Source organism: Panthera pardus, unplaced genomic scaffold, assembly GCF_024362965.1.
Source record: "Panthera pardus isolate Hobbes unplaced genomic scaffold, ASM2436296v1 HiC_scaffold_22, whole genome shotgun sequence".
NCBI classification, from domain to species: domain Eukaryota; kingdom Metazoa; phylum Chordata; class Mammalia; order Carnivora; family Felidae; genus Panthera; species Panthera pardus.
Window position 1 is genome coordinate 67,184,011 of NW_026526788.1, and position 15,327 is coordinate 67,199,337.

Below are 15,327 nucleotides of genomic sequence, written 5' to 3' on the forward strand. Positions count from 1 at the left end.
ATGACCCCGAAACTACGAGCAGCCAAATAAAAAAATAGATAGATGACCTTAAAATATAGAACTTGTGTACTTCAAAGAAGATTATCAAGAAAGTAAAAAGACAACCCAAAGAAATAGAAAATATTTGCAAATCATATATTCGATCTAAAGGTCGAGTGTCCAGAATATATAAACAACTGTTACAATGCAACAATAAGACAAGTCTAAGAATGGACAAAGTGTTTTCTCCAAATAAAATATATAAATTAAAATGAAAGGGGGGGCCTGGGTGACACAGTCAGTTAAGTGTCTGACTCTGGATTTCAGCTCAGGTCATGATCTCTTAGTTCATCAGATAGAGCCCCGCATTGGGCAAGCGCAGGGCCTGCTTGGAATTCTCTCTTTCTCTCTCTCTACTCCTCCCCAGTTTGTTATCTCTCTCTCTTTCTCAAAATAAATAAGCTTAAAAAAATTAACATGAAAGACATGAAAAGATGCTCAATATCATTAGTCATTGGGGAAATGAAAATCAAAACCACAATGAGATACCACTTCATACCTACTAGGTGGCTAAAATAAGAAAGACAACAATAGCAAGCTTTGCCAAGGAGAACTGGAACTTTCACACTGCTGATGTGAAGATAAAATGGTTCAGCCCCTTTGGATATCACTTTGGCACTCTCTCAAAAAGCCAAAGAGGGAAAAAAGCTAGAGAGGGAGGGAGCCAAACCATAAGAGACTCTTAAAAACTGAGAACAATCTGAGGGTTGATGGGGGATGGGAGGGAGGGGAGGGTGGGTGATGGGTATTGAGGAGGGCACCTGTTGGGATCAGCACTGGGTGTTGTATGGAAACCAATTTGACAATAAATATCATAGTTAAAAAAAAAAGTGAAAGAAGGTTACCATATGACTCATCCCTTCAGCACCTAGGAATATACTCAGAAGAACTGGAAACACATCCACACAAAAACTTGAACATGAATGCTCATAGCATAGCTTTCCTAATAGCCAGAAAGTGGAAACAACCCACATGTCCATCAACTGATGAATGGACAAACAGGATGTGATCTGCCCGTACGATGGAATATTATTCAACCATAAAAGAGAATGTAGCCTGCACCATTACTATATGCTACAGGCTACGACATGGATGAACCTTGAAAACATTATGCTAAATGAAAGAAGCCAGACACAAAAGGCCACATATTTTGTAATTCAATTTATACGGAATATGGAGGCCGTGGGGATTTGGTGCAAGTGTAGAAACCGCTTACGGAGGTGTACCAAGGCTTAGTCAGGAAGTTATTTTTCCACTGATCAGGTCTTTCATAACAGGTCCAATTTCCCCAGCATGATTGATTCTATGGAGGGACAGTGACTGTACCTCTTCTAAGGTGTAAGAGTTCAACTTGTTGGGAATATTTAAGGTACCCAAGAAAGCTAATCTCTTATTTTTATTCTCAGAGTCCTTATTCAGAAAAATGCCCCCAAACTTGTAGCTACAAGTTTGCAGGACCTTTTAATGTTACTAACAACTTGGTATTCACAATTGATTAGGGCCCAAACAGTTGACTATTCTGTAAAAACTGGAAGAAAACTGATATGTGATGAATCTCTTTTGACTAATAGATCATCTTTTAAAAAAAATCTTAATGTTTATTCATTTTTGAGAGAAAGAGACAGAGACAGAATGCAAGCAGGGGAGGAACAGAGAGAGAGGGAGACACAAAACGCAAAACAGGCTCTAGGCTCCGAGCGGTCAGTACAGACCCTGACGTGGGTTCGAACCCACAGACCGTGAGATCATGACCTGAGCTGAAGTCGGCCGCTTAACCGACTGACCCACCCAGGTACCCCTAGACTAGATAATCTTAAAGGTTATAGTTTATCAGCTGGTAGAGTATTTATCAGTTTTGTGTCTAGTTTAGGAATAGTATTTTAGCATTTTTCCCCCAACGACTATCTAAATTTCAATTTCTCGTATCTTTTAAGCCAGCTTTGTCATTTTACCAAATCTCTCCTTAATGAATTAAATACAATGTTGACACAAGCTTACGTGAGAATTAGAGTTTTTTAAAAAATAACAACATGAAGAGTATGGTGGCATAAATATAATAAAAATAGGGAAGCAAAGTGAAGGTTATTGGTGGTTTTTCAGGCAGTTGTTTTTTGAATGGGTTTTCCAATAATAACAATTTCCCCAACATCATCCAGTAGAGGGATGAGCATCTTTACTTCCTGAGAGACTAAGGGTTTTAGTCTTAGCTCTTAGGGCTTGGTACCTGAAAAGGCTTCTTCCCAAGTTTTTTCCCTAAGCTTCCCTAAAAAAAGTTTTGCGATGTCTCCTTTATATCCATGAGGGAAGCAATAAAAGATTTTGTCTTTTGTGAGCCTCATCTTCCCACAGTGCTATGGTTCTATCCTGCTTGGATGAGAATTTTCTAGGTTTCCTCTTAAGCGATTTGGCATTTGAAAGTCCCAGGAGTCACCAAGAGAAAACTATAATTTGGGATCATCCCTATGGTGCCAGTTCTATCTCTTGGGGATGATAAGAATTGAATATAAGGGGTACCTGAGTGGCTCAGTTGGTTAAGTGTCTGCCCTTGATTTTGGCTCAGGTCATGATCTCAGGGTTCACGAGATCAAGCCCCACATCAGGCTCAGTACTGACAGTGCGGAGCCTACTTGGGATTCTCACTTTCCCTCTCTCTGCCCCTCCTAACGTTCTGTGTGAGCGCTCTCTCTCAAAATAACACGCTTAAAGAATATGAACTGAGTGATAATGAGAAATCTCCTTCCTAATCACTGGACTGGGAGATACCCACAGAAAATCTGCCTAGCCTAAGAATGAAGATAGATAGGGCATACATTAAAAAAGAATCGTTTTAAGAGATAGGGAGGAATAACTTAGAAATAGATAAAATCAGTCTGTGATCCCTTCCTGGGATGGTAAAAGATTGTGAACTGAAAATAGCTTAGAGACAAAGCTTTATTTTGGAATGTCTTAACAATAGAGGGGTATAAGGAGGAGAATGAGAAACTATAACATCCGGGGTCTTACATGGTAACTTGGCCCTTGTCCTGTACTTCACTTTCATTGTCCTTCGAGTCTTTACTACTTCAGGTACTGTACACCAGGTTGAATTTTTGTGAGAAAGTCTACAGCCTCAGAATTCTTAGAAATATGGTCAGCAGTCAGCACAGCATAACTGGGTCCTCTCCTCAGGTCTCATGTAGCTAAAATCAAGATGTCAGTCAGGCTGCAATTTTATTTTAGCCTAAGGGGCATCCATCTCTATAATTTGGGCAAATAGATTTTATGCATCCTGTTTTTAATTCTAAACATGAAGTGATTTTTATTATCCTCATTTTATAGAATAGGAAGTAGGGGCTTCAAACGTTCAATATTATTATGCCTATAAGCCCACAGCTAGAAATCCAGAGTAGAGACACTAATCCCAGAGAAATGTTTAAGAGTTTGGGGTTTTTTGGGGGCGCCTGGGTGGCTCCGTCGGTTAAGCGTCTGACCTTGGCTCAGGTTACGATCTCATGGTCAGTGATTTCGAGCCCTGCATTGGGCTCTGTGCTGACAGCTCAGAGCCTGGAGCCTGCTTCGATTCTGTGTTTCCTTCTCTCTGCTCCACCCCGCCCCCCCCCGCCCCCCCCCCCCACGCCCCCCCCCCACCCCCGCCTCGCTCTCTCAAAAATAAGTAAACATTAAAAAGAAAAAAGTTTTTAAAAAGTTTTGGGATTTTTTGTTTACACCAAGGGTTGGAAAGGACTTGACTCTGCCAGCACCAAGGGGTACTGACAAGGATGAAGTTAGCAGACTATTAAAAAGTTCAATCTAGAAATAATTAGGGCTGGAACAGCTCGCGGCAGCAGGAGGGGAAGCAAGGACCTACCGACTTAAATGGCAGGTAATTTTAATTACCAATTTCTAACAAATTTTAATTACCAATTTCTAACAAATATTTTTCCCCTAAGATTGATTAGATTAGAATCATCTAGGGGGCTACTAGCACCTCTTTCAGGCTGTTTTTTAAAAAAAGAGCTTTTAATTTTAACTAAACCTCTTTTTGTTGCAATTGTTCAAGTCGGCCTAGATTTACAGCAAATGGCATAGTAAGAGCTCCAGAATTATTAATGATCACATTATTAAAGCAGACTTTGCGCCAAGTTCCTTATGGGCTGTCCTACGAGTGTCCAGTCGAGAGCTAAGAGGAGCCATTCTAAATTTACACAAGTTCCCAAGGCGACGGAGAATAATAGAGCAGCCGGGATTCGGACCGCCGAATCCTATACTCCACCAGTTCGGGACCCTTGCGGCAGCACGGGGGTGCCCACTTTTAAACAGCCCGAGACCACGTGGCCACCGGCAAGCTCCGCTATTGGCCCCCCGACTCTAACACTTGGCTTTGGCGCCGAACCTTTCCCCCCATGTGGGCACAACCATTGGCTCCGCGCTCGGAGGGACTCTGCGCCAATCTCACGATCAAGGCTTTCTCGAGTGAAGCTTCAGACTGATTCTCCGGAAATGTTCAGCTACAAATTCAACAACCAAATGAAGTCCACTCAATAGAGCCTTAGAAGGCTTCTTTTGCCAAAAGTAAAGAGAAGACGGGACCCCGGCTCCCCCTACGCTCTGCGGGGACCGCGAGTATGGTTCCGTTCAAGGCGCGGACTCCGCCTCCGCGGGCGCCGCCATTTTGTTTGGCTGGACGGGAGCGAGCGGCGCTTTGGGGGAGGGGTCTCGTAGGCGCCTCATTGGACCCCACGGCAGCGCTGTTGCTTCTCGGTGGGGAGGCCTTCTCCCCGGCGAGGGGCGCGGAATCATGTACATAAAACAGGTGAGGCCTGTGCGTCTCGCACACTCCCTCGCGGGCCTGTGAGGACAGCTCCGTCTGGCGGGGGTGTCTCGGCGCGACCCGTGGCCTCCCGCCTCCCGGCAGGGTGGACCCAAGACGCGGGCTGCGGGGGAGGGGAGAGGCCCCGCCCCGCCAGCGCGGGGCCGCGGCGCGGGCCTCCCCGCCGGGCGCCCGTCCCCGGGAGTAGCATCTCCGAGAGGTTTGGAGGGACCGGGCCTTCCCAGTGGGTCGGGGGCGGGCTGGGGGCGGCAGCGGCGGGGCGGGCAAGCTGTGTCGTCCTGCCGGGGCCAGCCCCGCGCGGGCCCTTTGCGCGGGGTGTGTGGAAAGGTGGTCCCCCGGGCCCGGGGGCATCCCTGGGGGGGGGGGCTCAGGTTGGGGTGTCAGCTTAGCCCGGGGTCTTTGTCCCCGAATTACAGGAGACGGGAAAGGGACCCTCCTCCTTGCAGAGTATGTAGCGCCGCCTCGTTCACTTGTTTACTTCTGTCAAAATGGTCTTCCCGCGCAAGAGTCCACCCCAAAGATGAGCCCATCCGCACTCTTGGAAAAGTTTCTCTGTTGGATGTGTTGGACTCTCAGCACCCCTTTCTTGGAACGTCTTCTCCTTCTGGCCGGTCGGCGTGTCCGAGAGAAGCGCCCACTGCTCCTGGAGTCAGGAAAGCTTGGGGCCGACCGGCCTGCTTGACACACTTTTTCGCTGTAGCTCGGGGATGTTCAGCGTTCCAGCGAACCTTACTTACACAGTGTACTTGCTCTTGAGAGTTCCTTAACAGGTGACTTACAACACTGGCCCTGGCTACCGATAAACGCGGACGTTTTAGAAGATTTTTTAATCGCCACTTTCCAAAATGAATTTTTCTTCTATGAAATGGAAAGTTCTCTATCTTGCATTAAATGAGAAACCAGAGAGAGAAGTGCCAAGGAAGAATGTTTAGGAGTTTCTTCTGGTAGTGTGTGTTCTCTGAAAAGTATCTTTTATTTATTAGGTTATCATCCAGGGTTTTCGGAGTTACAGAGATCAAACAATTGTAGATCCCTTCAGTTCAAAGCATAATGTTATTGGTAAGTGTTCATGGTTTCCAAGATCAGATTTATATTTATAGAGCCATTTAAATTCGGTCTATATTTAGGCTTGAGATGGGAATTGGCTTTGAATGTTCTATGAATTTATAATGTTTCTTCTATATGAAATAACATGTTTTTTTTTTAATCTGCACTGATGAATTGCTTACTTTATACATTTAAAATGTTTGCACAACTTACTCATTTTTGTTTGGGTAGCCTGGTAGGTGTGAAGGTGTCTTTTAATAGCTTTACGTTTATAGTGAATGACACTAAAGTTAGCATTTGAGCTGTACTCCTCTTGATATGTCATTTCCTGGTTAAAACGCCCACTGTTGTCTAATTTCAGAGATGACCATTCTTTATTCACAAATTTGATTGTTCTTGGGTTTTTTCTTTCCTGTCCTAATATTTAAGGTCAGACCATGCAGCTTGGTGGGCAGAGCATAAACTTTGGAGCATAACAGAATGGGTTTCACGTCCCAGTTCTGACACATACTCTTTTTCAAACTTGACTCCTTGAGGGGCTTTAGTTTTCTGATTTGTAATGAAGAGCTAATGATACCTATCTTATAGGGGCTGTTGGGAAAATTAAATGAGAAAGTATACGTATGAGGATAAAGGACTAAAACGATTATTGTCCTGCAGTACAGTATTTAGTCTAAAGACTCTTCAGTTGATAGTGTCCATTTTTTGCTGATACAGCCAGCAAAAGTGTTTTCTGGCATTCTGGTGAATTTTTAAAGGCTAGATGAAACAATGTGCTATAAATGGACTTAAGCTATACATTGTCTTCCTTGAGGGGTATATTGGTATATTAGACTGCTGAGTCCACCATAAAATATAGATTGGGTAGCTTAAAGAGCAGGAATTTATCTTCTCACTGCTCTGGTAGCTCAAATCCACGATCGGGCTGCCAGCATAGTCACATTCTGGAAGTCGCCATCTTTTTTGTTTGTTTGTTTTTAATGTTTTAATGTTTATTTTTGAGACAGAGACACAGAGTATGAGTGGGGGAAGAGCAGAGAGAGAGGGAGACACAGAATCCAAAGCAGGCTTCAGGCTCTTTGCTGACAGCTCAGAGCCTGACGTGGGGCTCGAACCCGTGATACGTGAGATCATCACCTGAGCCAAAGTCAGACGCTCAACTGAGCCACCCAGGCATCCCCTGAAAGTCACCATCTTTGTCATCAGGCTCGTGTGACTGTTTGATTCTCTCTCCCTCTTCTTCATTAGAGCACAAATTCCATTATGAAGGCCCCACCCTCACAATCTCATTAATCCTGATTACCTCCCAAAGCTCCCCCCCCCCCCCCACCAAATACCATAACATTTGGGGTTAGGGCTTCAACATATGAATGAGAGGGTGACACAGTTCATTCTGTAGCATGGGATAAGGTGAGATTTATATAGAGATCAGTAATAGGCAAACACTAAATGCTGATGTTCCCAGAGAATCTACTTTATTTTGAAATAAATAATAAATTTTAAAAATTGAGAGCAAAAGTGTCAACTGTACTTTGAAATAAAATTTAAAAATTGAGGCATGGGAATGCAAACTGGTGTAGCCGCTCTGGAAAACAGTGTGGAGGTTCCTCAAAAAATTAGAAATAGATCTACCCTACCACCCAGCAATAGCACTGCTAGGAATTGACCCAAGGGATACAGGAGTGCTGATGCATAGGGGCAATTGTACCCCAGTGTTTACAGCAGCACTTTCAACAATAGCCAAATTATGGAAAGAGCCTAAATGTCCATCAACTGATGAATGGATAAAAAAATTGTGATTTATATACACAATGGAATACTACGTGGCCATGAGAAAGAATAAAATATGGCCTTTTGTAGCAACGTGGGTGGAACTGGAGAGTGTGATGCTAAGTGAAATAAGTCATACAGAGAAAGACAGATACCATATGTTTTCACTCTTAGGTGGATCCTGAGAAACTTAACAGAAGACCATGGGGGGGGGGGGAAGGAAAAAAAAAGGAGGAGGAGTTTTTAAGAGACTCTTAAAAACTGAGAACAAACTGAGGGTTGATGGGGGGTGGGTGATGGGTATTGAGGAGGGCACCTGTTGGGATGAGCACTGGGTGTTGTATGGAAACCAATTTGACAATAAATTTCATATTAAAAAAATAAAAAATAAATAAAAATTGAGGCAAAAACAAAACCTGCCCTCAGTACATTAGTTGCAGCCTTGTAGTTGAGAATAAAGAAAACACTTTGGGGGCGCCTAGGTGGCTCAGTCAGTTAAGCATCTGACCCTTGGTTTTGGATCATGTCATGATCTCACGGTTCGAGGTTTCAAGCCCCGAATCGGGCTGTGAGCTAATGGTGCAGAACCTGTTTGGGATCCTCTCTCCCTCTCTCTCTGTCCCTCCCACCCCCGTGCGCATGTGCAAAATAAACTTATAAAAAAAAAAACACTATTTACCCTCTGCTGTACCTGTTGAATAGTTAATTTAATTAAAGTGCCACAAGGATAGCCTGATTGTTCTGGTATTTTATTTATATTTTGATTACAAGTGCCTTCTGATTTTCATCAATCAGAAAATCTTTGGAAATGGAAAAAAATGAATAATTACTAGATATAAATTATTTAAAAATTATATATTCTATTAAAATATAATTGCTAGATTTATATTACAGGTTAAACTAGATGAATATCTTAATTAGATCAATGGTATAATTTTATGAGCTGTAAAATGATGACTTTTATTATGATGATTAGATTATGTTTGCAGAATCTATCAAGTATTTTTGTTTTAGCTATTAAGAGACCACTGTTTTACTACTTTGTTTACATTAGTATTGTTAATAGTAACAGTTACAGAGTAAATTGTCTAAGTGTTTTTTCTTTTGTTTTAACAAACCTAATATGATTTTACTGCTTAAACATGTTTTTTTTAAGGTTTTTAAGCTTTTTTAAAAAATTTATTATTTTTTGAGTGAGAGAGAGGGAGAATACCCACATGAGCAGGGGAGGGGCAGAGAGAGGGAGAGGGAAGATCCCAAGCAGGCTCCTCACTGTCAATGCAGAGCCTGACTCAGAGCTCTATCTCAGGAACTGTGAGATCATGCCCTGAGCTGAACTCAGGAGTTGGACACTTAACCAAGTAGGCCACCCAGGCACCCCACTGCTTAAACATGTTTTAAAGACAGGAAAGACCCAAAGTAGTGTAGACTGAGATTGACATTAAAAATATCCTGTGAAAGCATAGTACTTTGATTATTTAATGATTTGACCCTTAAAAAAAGATTTGAAGGCAACTATATCTTCTGGTGATCTTCAGTGTTTTAATCTCTTGCTTGAACAGTTGAATGATGTTTGAATTACCAAACATACACCTTTTTAAGGTTACTTTGTCTCTAGCTTTTTAACAAAAGAAATATGTTAATTGTAGAACGTTATGGAAGAGTTTAAAAGCTGAAAGGAAAAAACTAAACTGTAATCCTGCCCAGCAATAGCCATTCTTAATATTAACAACCTATGCTTGTATTAGCCTTGGTTTCCTAGAAAACAGAATCCAAGGCCCACTCAGCAACTAATAAGACTTTAATGGGAAGGTTCAGTCCGAGGGCAAGAGTAAAACGGAAAGTTGGTCATAGCTTTATAAAGAAGGTTCAGCTGGTTTGTGGTCATATTGGATAACTTCCAGACAGACTTTGTGAACCCACCACGCCTGGGAAAGATCAGATTGGAAAGGAATGGAGACGGCTTTGTCTGCTAGTTCCTGTTCTCTGATTGGTCAGAGTTTACCACACAGGGCATTAATTAATTCCTCCATGCTCTTGGATTGTGTTACTCTGGGGACTAACCCCCTAAAGTAGTCAGGGAACTATATAGTGTCTTTTGGATTTTCACAGGTCTGACCTGAGTGCACACCCAGGGTAGGCTGAAACAACCTAAAGGTGATGGAATACTCAATCTCTCCATTGACAGGCAGCTAAGGCTTGGGTTGGGGCAGGTGATTCTGGGGCACATATAAAGTGGATCTACCCCCATATGCCTCCAGTCTTTGTGTACATCTACATAAATAAGCCTTTTTTTTTTTTTTTTTAAGTTTATTTTGAGAGAAAGCACAAGTGAGGGAGGGGCAGGGAGGAAGAGAAAATCCCAAGCAGTCCCTGAGCTGTCAGCACAGAGCCCAACGTGGGGCTTATTCCCATGAACAGTAAGATCATGACCTGAGCCAAAATCAAGAGTCAGGCGCTTAACGGACTGAGCCACCCAGGCTCCCCCTAAGCATTTTAATTTAATTTTTAATTATTTATTTTTTTAATTTTTAAAATATCTTTCATTTATTATTTTTGAGAGACAGAGCATGCGTGGAGGAGGGACAGAGAGAGAGGGAGACACAGAATCCAAAGCAGGCTCCAGGCTCTGAGCTCTCAGCACAAGAGCCCAACGTGGAGCTAGAGGTCCAGAACAGTGAGGTCGTGACCTGAGCCAAAGTCAGACGCTTAACCAACTGAGCCAGCCAGGCGCCCCTATTTAATTTTTAAAAATTTTTATTTATTTTTGAGAGCGTGCACACAAGAACAGGGAAGGGCAGAGAGAGAGGGAGACCGAGGATGTGAAGTGGGCTCTGTGCTGACAGCAGGGAGCCCGGTGACTGGAATCCCCAAATTGAACCATGAGGATGATCCTGACCTGAGCTGGAGTTGGACACTCAACCAGCTGAGCTACCCAGGTGCCCCACAATAAGCCTTTTAAAATAAAATAAAAGTGGGCTTGTAGTATAATCTTTTGGTAATTTGTTTTTTTCTACTTAAGAATAAGTCTTGGGGTGCCTGGGTGGATCATTCGGTTAAGTGTCCGACTTCGGCTCAGGTCATGATCTCGCGGTTTGTGAGTTCAAGCCCCACGTCAGGCTCTGTGCTGATGGCTCAGAGCCTGGAGCCTGTTTCAGATTCTGTGTCTCCCTCTCTCTCTGACCCTCCCCCATTCATGCTCTGTCTCTCTCTCTCTCAAAAATAAATAAACGTTAAAGAAAAAAAATTTTTTTTAAGAATAAGTCTTGAATTGGGGCGCCTAGGTGGCTCAGTCGGTTGAGCGTCCGACTTCGACTCAGGTCACGATCTCGCGGTCCGTGAGTTCGAGCCCCGCGTCAGGCTCTGGGCTGATGGCTCGGAGCCTGGAGCCTGCTTCCGATTCTGTGTCTCCCTCTCTCTCTGCCCCTCCCCTGTTCATGCTCTGTCTCTCTCTGTCTCAAAAATAAATAAATGTTAAAAAAAAATTTTTTTTAAAAAGAATAAGTCTTGAATCTCTTTCCTTATTAAATAGTCAACATCCTTGAAATTGCTTTACAGTATTCCACTGATGGGTAGAAGTAATTAAAGGGAAATTTAAAGTTTTAAGTTATTTATGAATAGATTACAGTTTTAACTATATGTAATTCTTTGAATGCTAAATTCTCTTTTTAAACTTTTATTTAGAGATGATTTCAAATTTACAGAAAAGTTGTATAAATAGGAACAGTACAGAGAATACGCTGATCTCCTTTACCCAAATCTACCTGTTAACTTTTTCCTCTTTTGCTTTATCATTTGTACCCACTCTCACACTTTTTTTCTTAGAGTAAGTTATGTAGGTCTTTGTCCTTTACCGTTGACTTCAATGTATGCTTTCTAAGAATAGGGATATTCTCTTACATAATCACGGTAGAGTTTGTAAATTTCCGTAAATTTGACATTAATACGATAATCTGTTTATTTTCCAGTTGTACTGATTGACCCCCAAATTTTCTTTATAGTATTTTTTCCTCCAGTACAGGGCCTAATTTAGGGTCAGGTATTGCTTTTGGTGGTCATATCTATTTAGTCTCTTTAATCTGGATCATTTCCATAGCCTTTCTTTGTCTTTTTTAACATTGTTTTTAAAAAATACTACATAAATGACGTGTCCTTCTGAATATATTATATCTGGAAGTGAATGATGTCTCCTTTTTTTGTTGTTGTTTAATTTACTTCTTTTGAGAGAGCATGTACAAGTAGTGGGAGGGTGGCTTGGTTGGTTGAGTGTCCAACTTTGGCTCGGGTCATGATCTCAGTCAGTGAGTTCAAGCCCCTTGTCGGGCTCTGTGCTGACAGCTCAGAGCCTGGAACCTGCGTTGAATTCTGTCTCCTTCTCTCTCTGCCCCTCCCCTGCTTGTGCTCTGTCTCTGTCTCAAAAATAAACAAACATTAAAAATTAAAAAAAAAAATTGCGTGTCCATAGTAATGATTGTAAATTATGAAAACCTAGTAACATATTAGTTATTCCAAATATTATTTGTTAGGAAAAAGCAAAAGAATAAACAATGAAGTAAATTTAAGAAAAAAAAATACCTGAAGTCTCTACAAAAATCGCATTCATTTGGTGATTAAAGCTGTTTTGTTTATGGATTTCTTTTGTTCACTGTTCTTTGTATTTAATTTCAGATATTAAGATGTTAAGTTAGAAAATTGAATATAAATTTTTTAATACTTACGGTAAAGTTTTAATTTTATTGGTTTTTATAGAAAGTAACATGTACTTTTTGAAATTTTATAGTGGGCAGAAATGGATCTGGAAAAAGTAACTTTTTTTACGGTAAGTGTTGTTTTTTCAATTCTAAATATATTAAGACCTGGGTATCTTCGCGTAGTTTATTTTAAAGATTGGTTTTCTGAGATTATGTCTGTATGAAACTCAAGAAATACTTTCTCGTACAGGGTTGCAGTTTAGTGTAGGGAGTGTAGAGTATAATGATCTGAGTTCTACTCTATACCTAGTGATTAAGTAGCTGAGAGGTTGGGCAAAACAATCTTTCAGGGTACTCTTTGCAATTTAAAAGTGTACTTGACCTGTCTACTTTGATGGGTTATGGGAATCATGAGATAATACTAATGGAAGTGCTTTTTAAACTTGAATGCTGTATGTAAATGTTGCAGATGCATATTTATACAAGTGTAAATGCAACAACATAGTTAATATTGTTTTGGAAAATGACTCATCTTGTTGTTTCATTATGTATGTATGTAAGTAAATAAGCCTTTCACCCAACATGGGGCTTGAACTCATAATCCCAACCAAGATCAAGAACTGCATGCTCTACTGACTGAGCCAGCCAGGCATCCCTCTGTTTCGTCTTTTAAAAAAATGTTTTCTAAATCATTTTTATGAAAGATAGAGGGGTGTAAAAAATTAGAGACTCCACAAAGATTATTGTCAGTTTGAAGATAGTAAATAGCTTTGAAAATTCTAAAGATAAAATACATTTAAGTATAATGCCTCTGTTAACAAATCCTTTGGAGAGAGAAAACATCTGAACAGGTTTGAACTATACCAGAAGTAGACTGAAAAAATTTTGAACCTCTTGTTTGAGTAGTGCTTGAGGGAAAGGGGGTGGGTCTTAGCAGGAGCAAAGGTTCTATCCCTCTGTGCTCACAAATCTATAGCCCTTCAGTGGTTGTAATTTGGTGATGATAAGTGAGTGGGATTGGAGTAGAAGTATTGCATGATCTCCAGGCGGATAAAGGCACTTTGAATCTGTTCCCCTAAGGTGATTATGTGATTATGAAAGATAAACACTCTCCCCTCAACATACACATTCATACATGCGTACTCAACTCTTGGAATGTCAAAGGTCTCTTGGGTGAACTGGTAACAGGACAGCTGAGTAGAGTTTCATTTCTAGGGCAGGGTGGTCCAGTTAGGTACTTTATATGGAAGCAGCAGTGACTTCTTACAGAAGATAAGAGCAGTGCAAACAGTGCAGTAGAATGTGGGAATCTGAACTGTTTCCCACTTAGTTTAATTTCTTTTGACAAAACTATCCTGCTAAGGATATGGTAAGAATATGTCCTATTTTGTTAATAAATATTTTGATGTATATTATTTACTTCTAGTGGATAAAAGCAAAGTGTTAATCACTCAGTGTATACTTTGATCAAGAGGTAGATTTTAGTTCTGCTTACCTCTTTTTGTTACCTCAGTGTTCTCTTTTTCTTCCCTTAAATGTTTCAGTGCAAACTTCTTAGTATTTTTCTTGTCATTTCTAAGCTGATTAGTCTAAAATACAAGCAATTTTTTGCATATATGAAATAGATAATCTGTTTTTATCTGCCTTGTTCATTACCTGATAGAGGTATGGGAAGTTATAAATTAAGGCATAAAGCTTCTTTGAGACTATACTAATAGTTAATGTTTTTGTATTTTTAGCAATTCAGTTTGTTCTTAGTGATGAGTTCAGTCATCTTCGTCCGGAACAGCGATTGGCTTTGTTGCATGTGAGTGAGATTGCTTTGAGATTGTCAATACATGTTGACATTATGTATTTTTAAAACTATATTGTTGATTCTGGTAAATAAAATCACTTGTTCAAGTTTCAGATCTTTTGTAAACATGATATAATCTCTCTTAGTAAACATGGTACAGTCTCTCTTAAGTGTGTTAATTCTATGGAATTTAGCCTACTATATTAATGCATGATAAGGGCCTAATTTTTATGTAAATGGTAATAAAATTGTAGGACTTTCCTATAAATAGGTGTGTCTTCCATATAAATAGAAATTCTTTTTAAAAAATTGTTTTAGTGTTTATTTTTGAGAGAGAGAGACAGAGCATGAGCAGGGGAGGGGCAGAGAAAGAGGGAGACCCAAAATCTGAAGCAGGTTCCAGGCTCTGAGCTGTCAGCGCAGAGCACAGGGCTCGGACCCAAAAACCATGAGATCATGACCTGAGCTGATGTTGGACACTAAACTGACTGAGCCACCCAGGCACCCCATAAATACAGATTCTTTATTAAGAGTATGGTCTGGTGATGCTCTGGAAACAGGCTGCTGAAGAGAAAAGAGTTTGAAATTGGGAATTAGGAACTTTGAGACTCAGAACCAGAAGTTAATTGGGAGCATAGAGAAGGAACCATTACAAACTAAACAGCATAACATGTTATAATTTTATCCATATTTGTAACTCAAATGGTCACATCATTTCCCAATATGAAAGATAAGTATATTTATAGTAATGAAAATTATTAGAATTTTTCATTGGATCATTATGAATAATGAACTAAAGAAATTTTAGGATAAAAAATGATAAAAGGCTATAACAAAATAATAAATTTATTGTCGGTTTGAATATGACATAATTAGTTTTAAAATGAGAAAGTGAGATTCCTTAGTATATCTTAACAGAGTCTCTCACACTTAGGAAGGTGGTTTATTTTGTTTGTTTTCTTACCATTATCAACTGGTTGCCTATAGAAAAAATTTTTTTTAGGTTTCTAAGATAGGCATTGAAAGAATAACTTCTTTAGGTATCATTCTTTATTATATTGAATCACTGTGTAGTAACAGTTTCTAGAATCTGGAAATTATCTGAACTTGGTAAAGGAGTGGCAGCGTCATAAATTGGTGTATATGTGACATATTAACTGTGTGTGTTTTCATAG

General features: G+C 40.4%; 1 protein-coding gene across 2 annotated transcripts in view; it reads left to right on the plus strand.

Moving 5' to 3' along the window:
- Positions 1-4,676: 4,676 nt before the first annotated feature.
- SMC3 (structural maintenance of chromosomes 3) overlaps positions 4,677-15,327 on the plus strand; it is a 37,352-nt gene continuing 26,701 nt past the window's right edge. For both annotated transcript variants that reach the window (XM_019459408.2, XM_053909911.1), the window contains exons 1-4: positions 4,677-4,831; positions 5,833-5,908; positions 12,447-12,485; positions 14,097-14,164. In XM_019459408.2, coding sequence (XP_019314953.1) covers positions 4,817-4,831; positions 5,833-5,908; positions 12,447-12,485; positions 14,097-14,164 — 198 coding nt within the window. In that variant the 5' untranslated portion in view covers positions 4,677-4,816. The remainder of the gene's footprint in view (positions 4,832-5,832; positions 5,909-12,446; positions 12,486-14,096; positions 14,165-15,327) is intronic.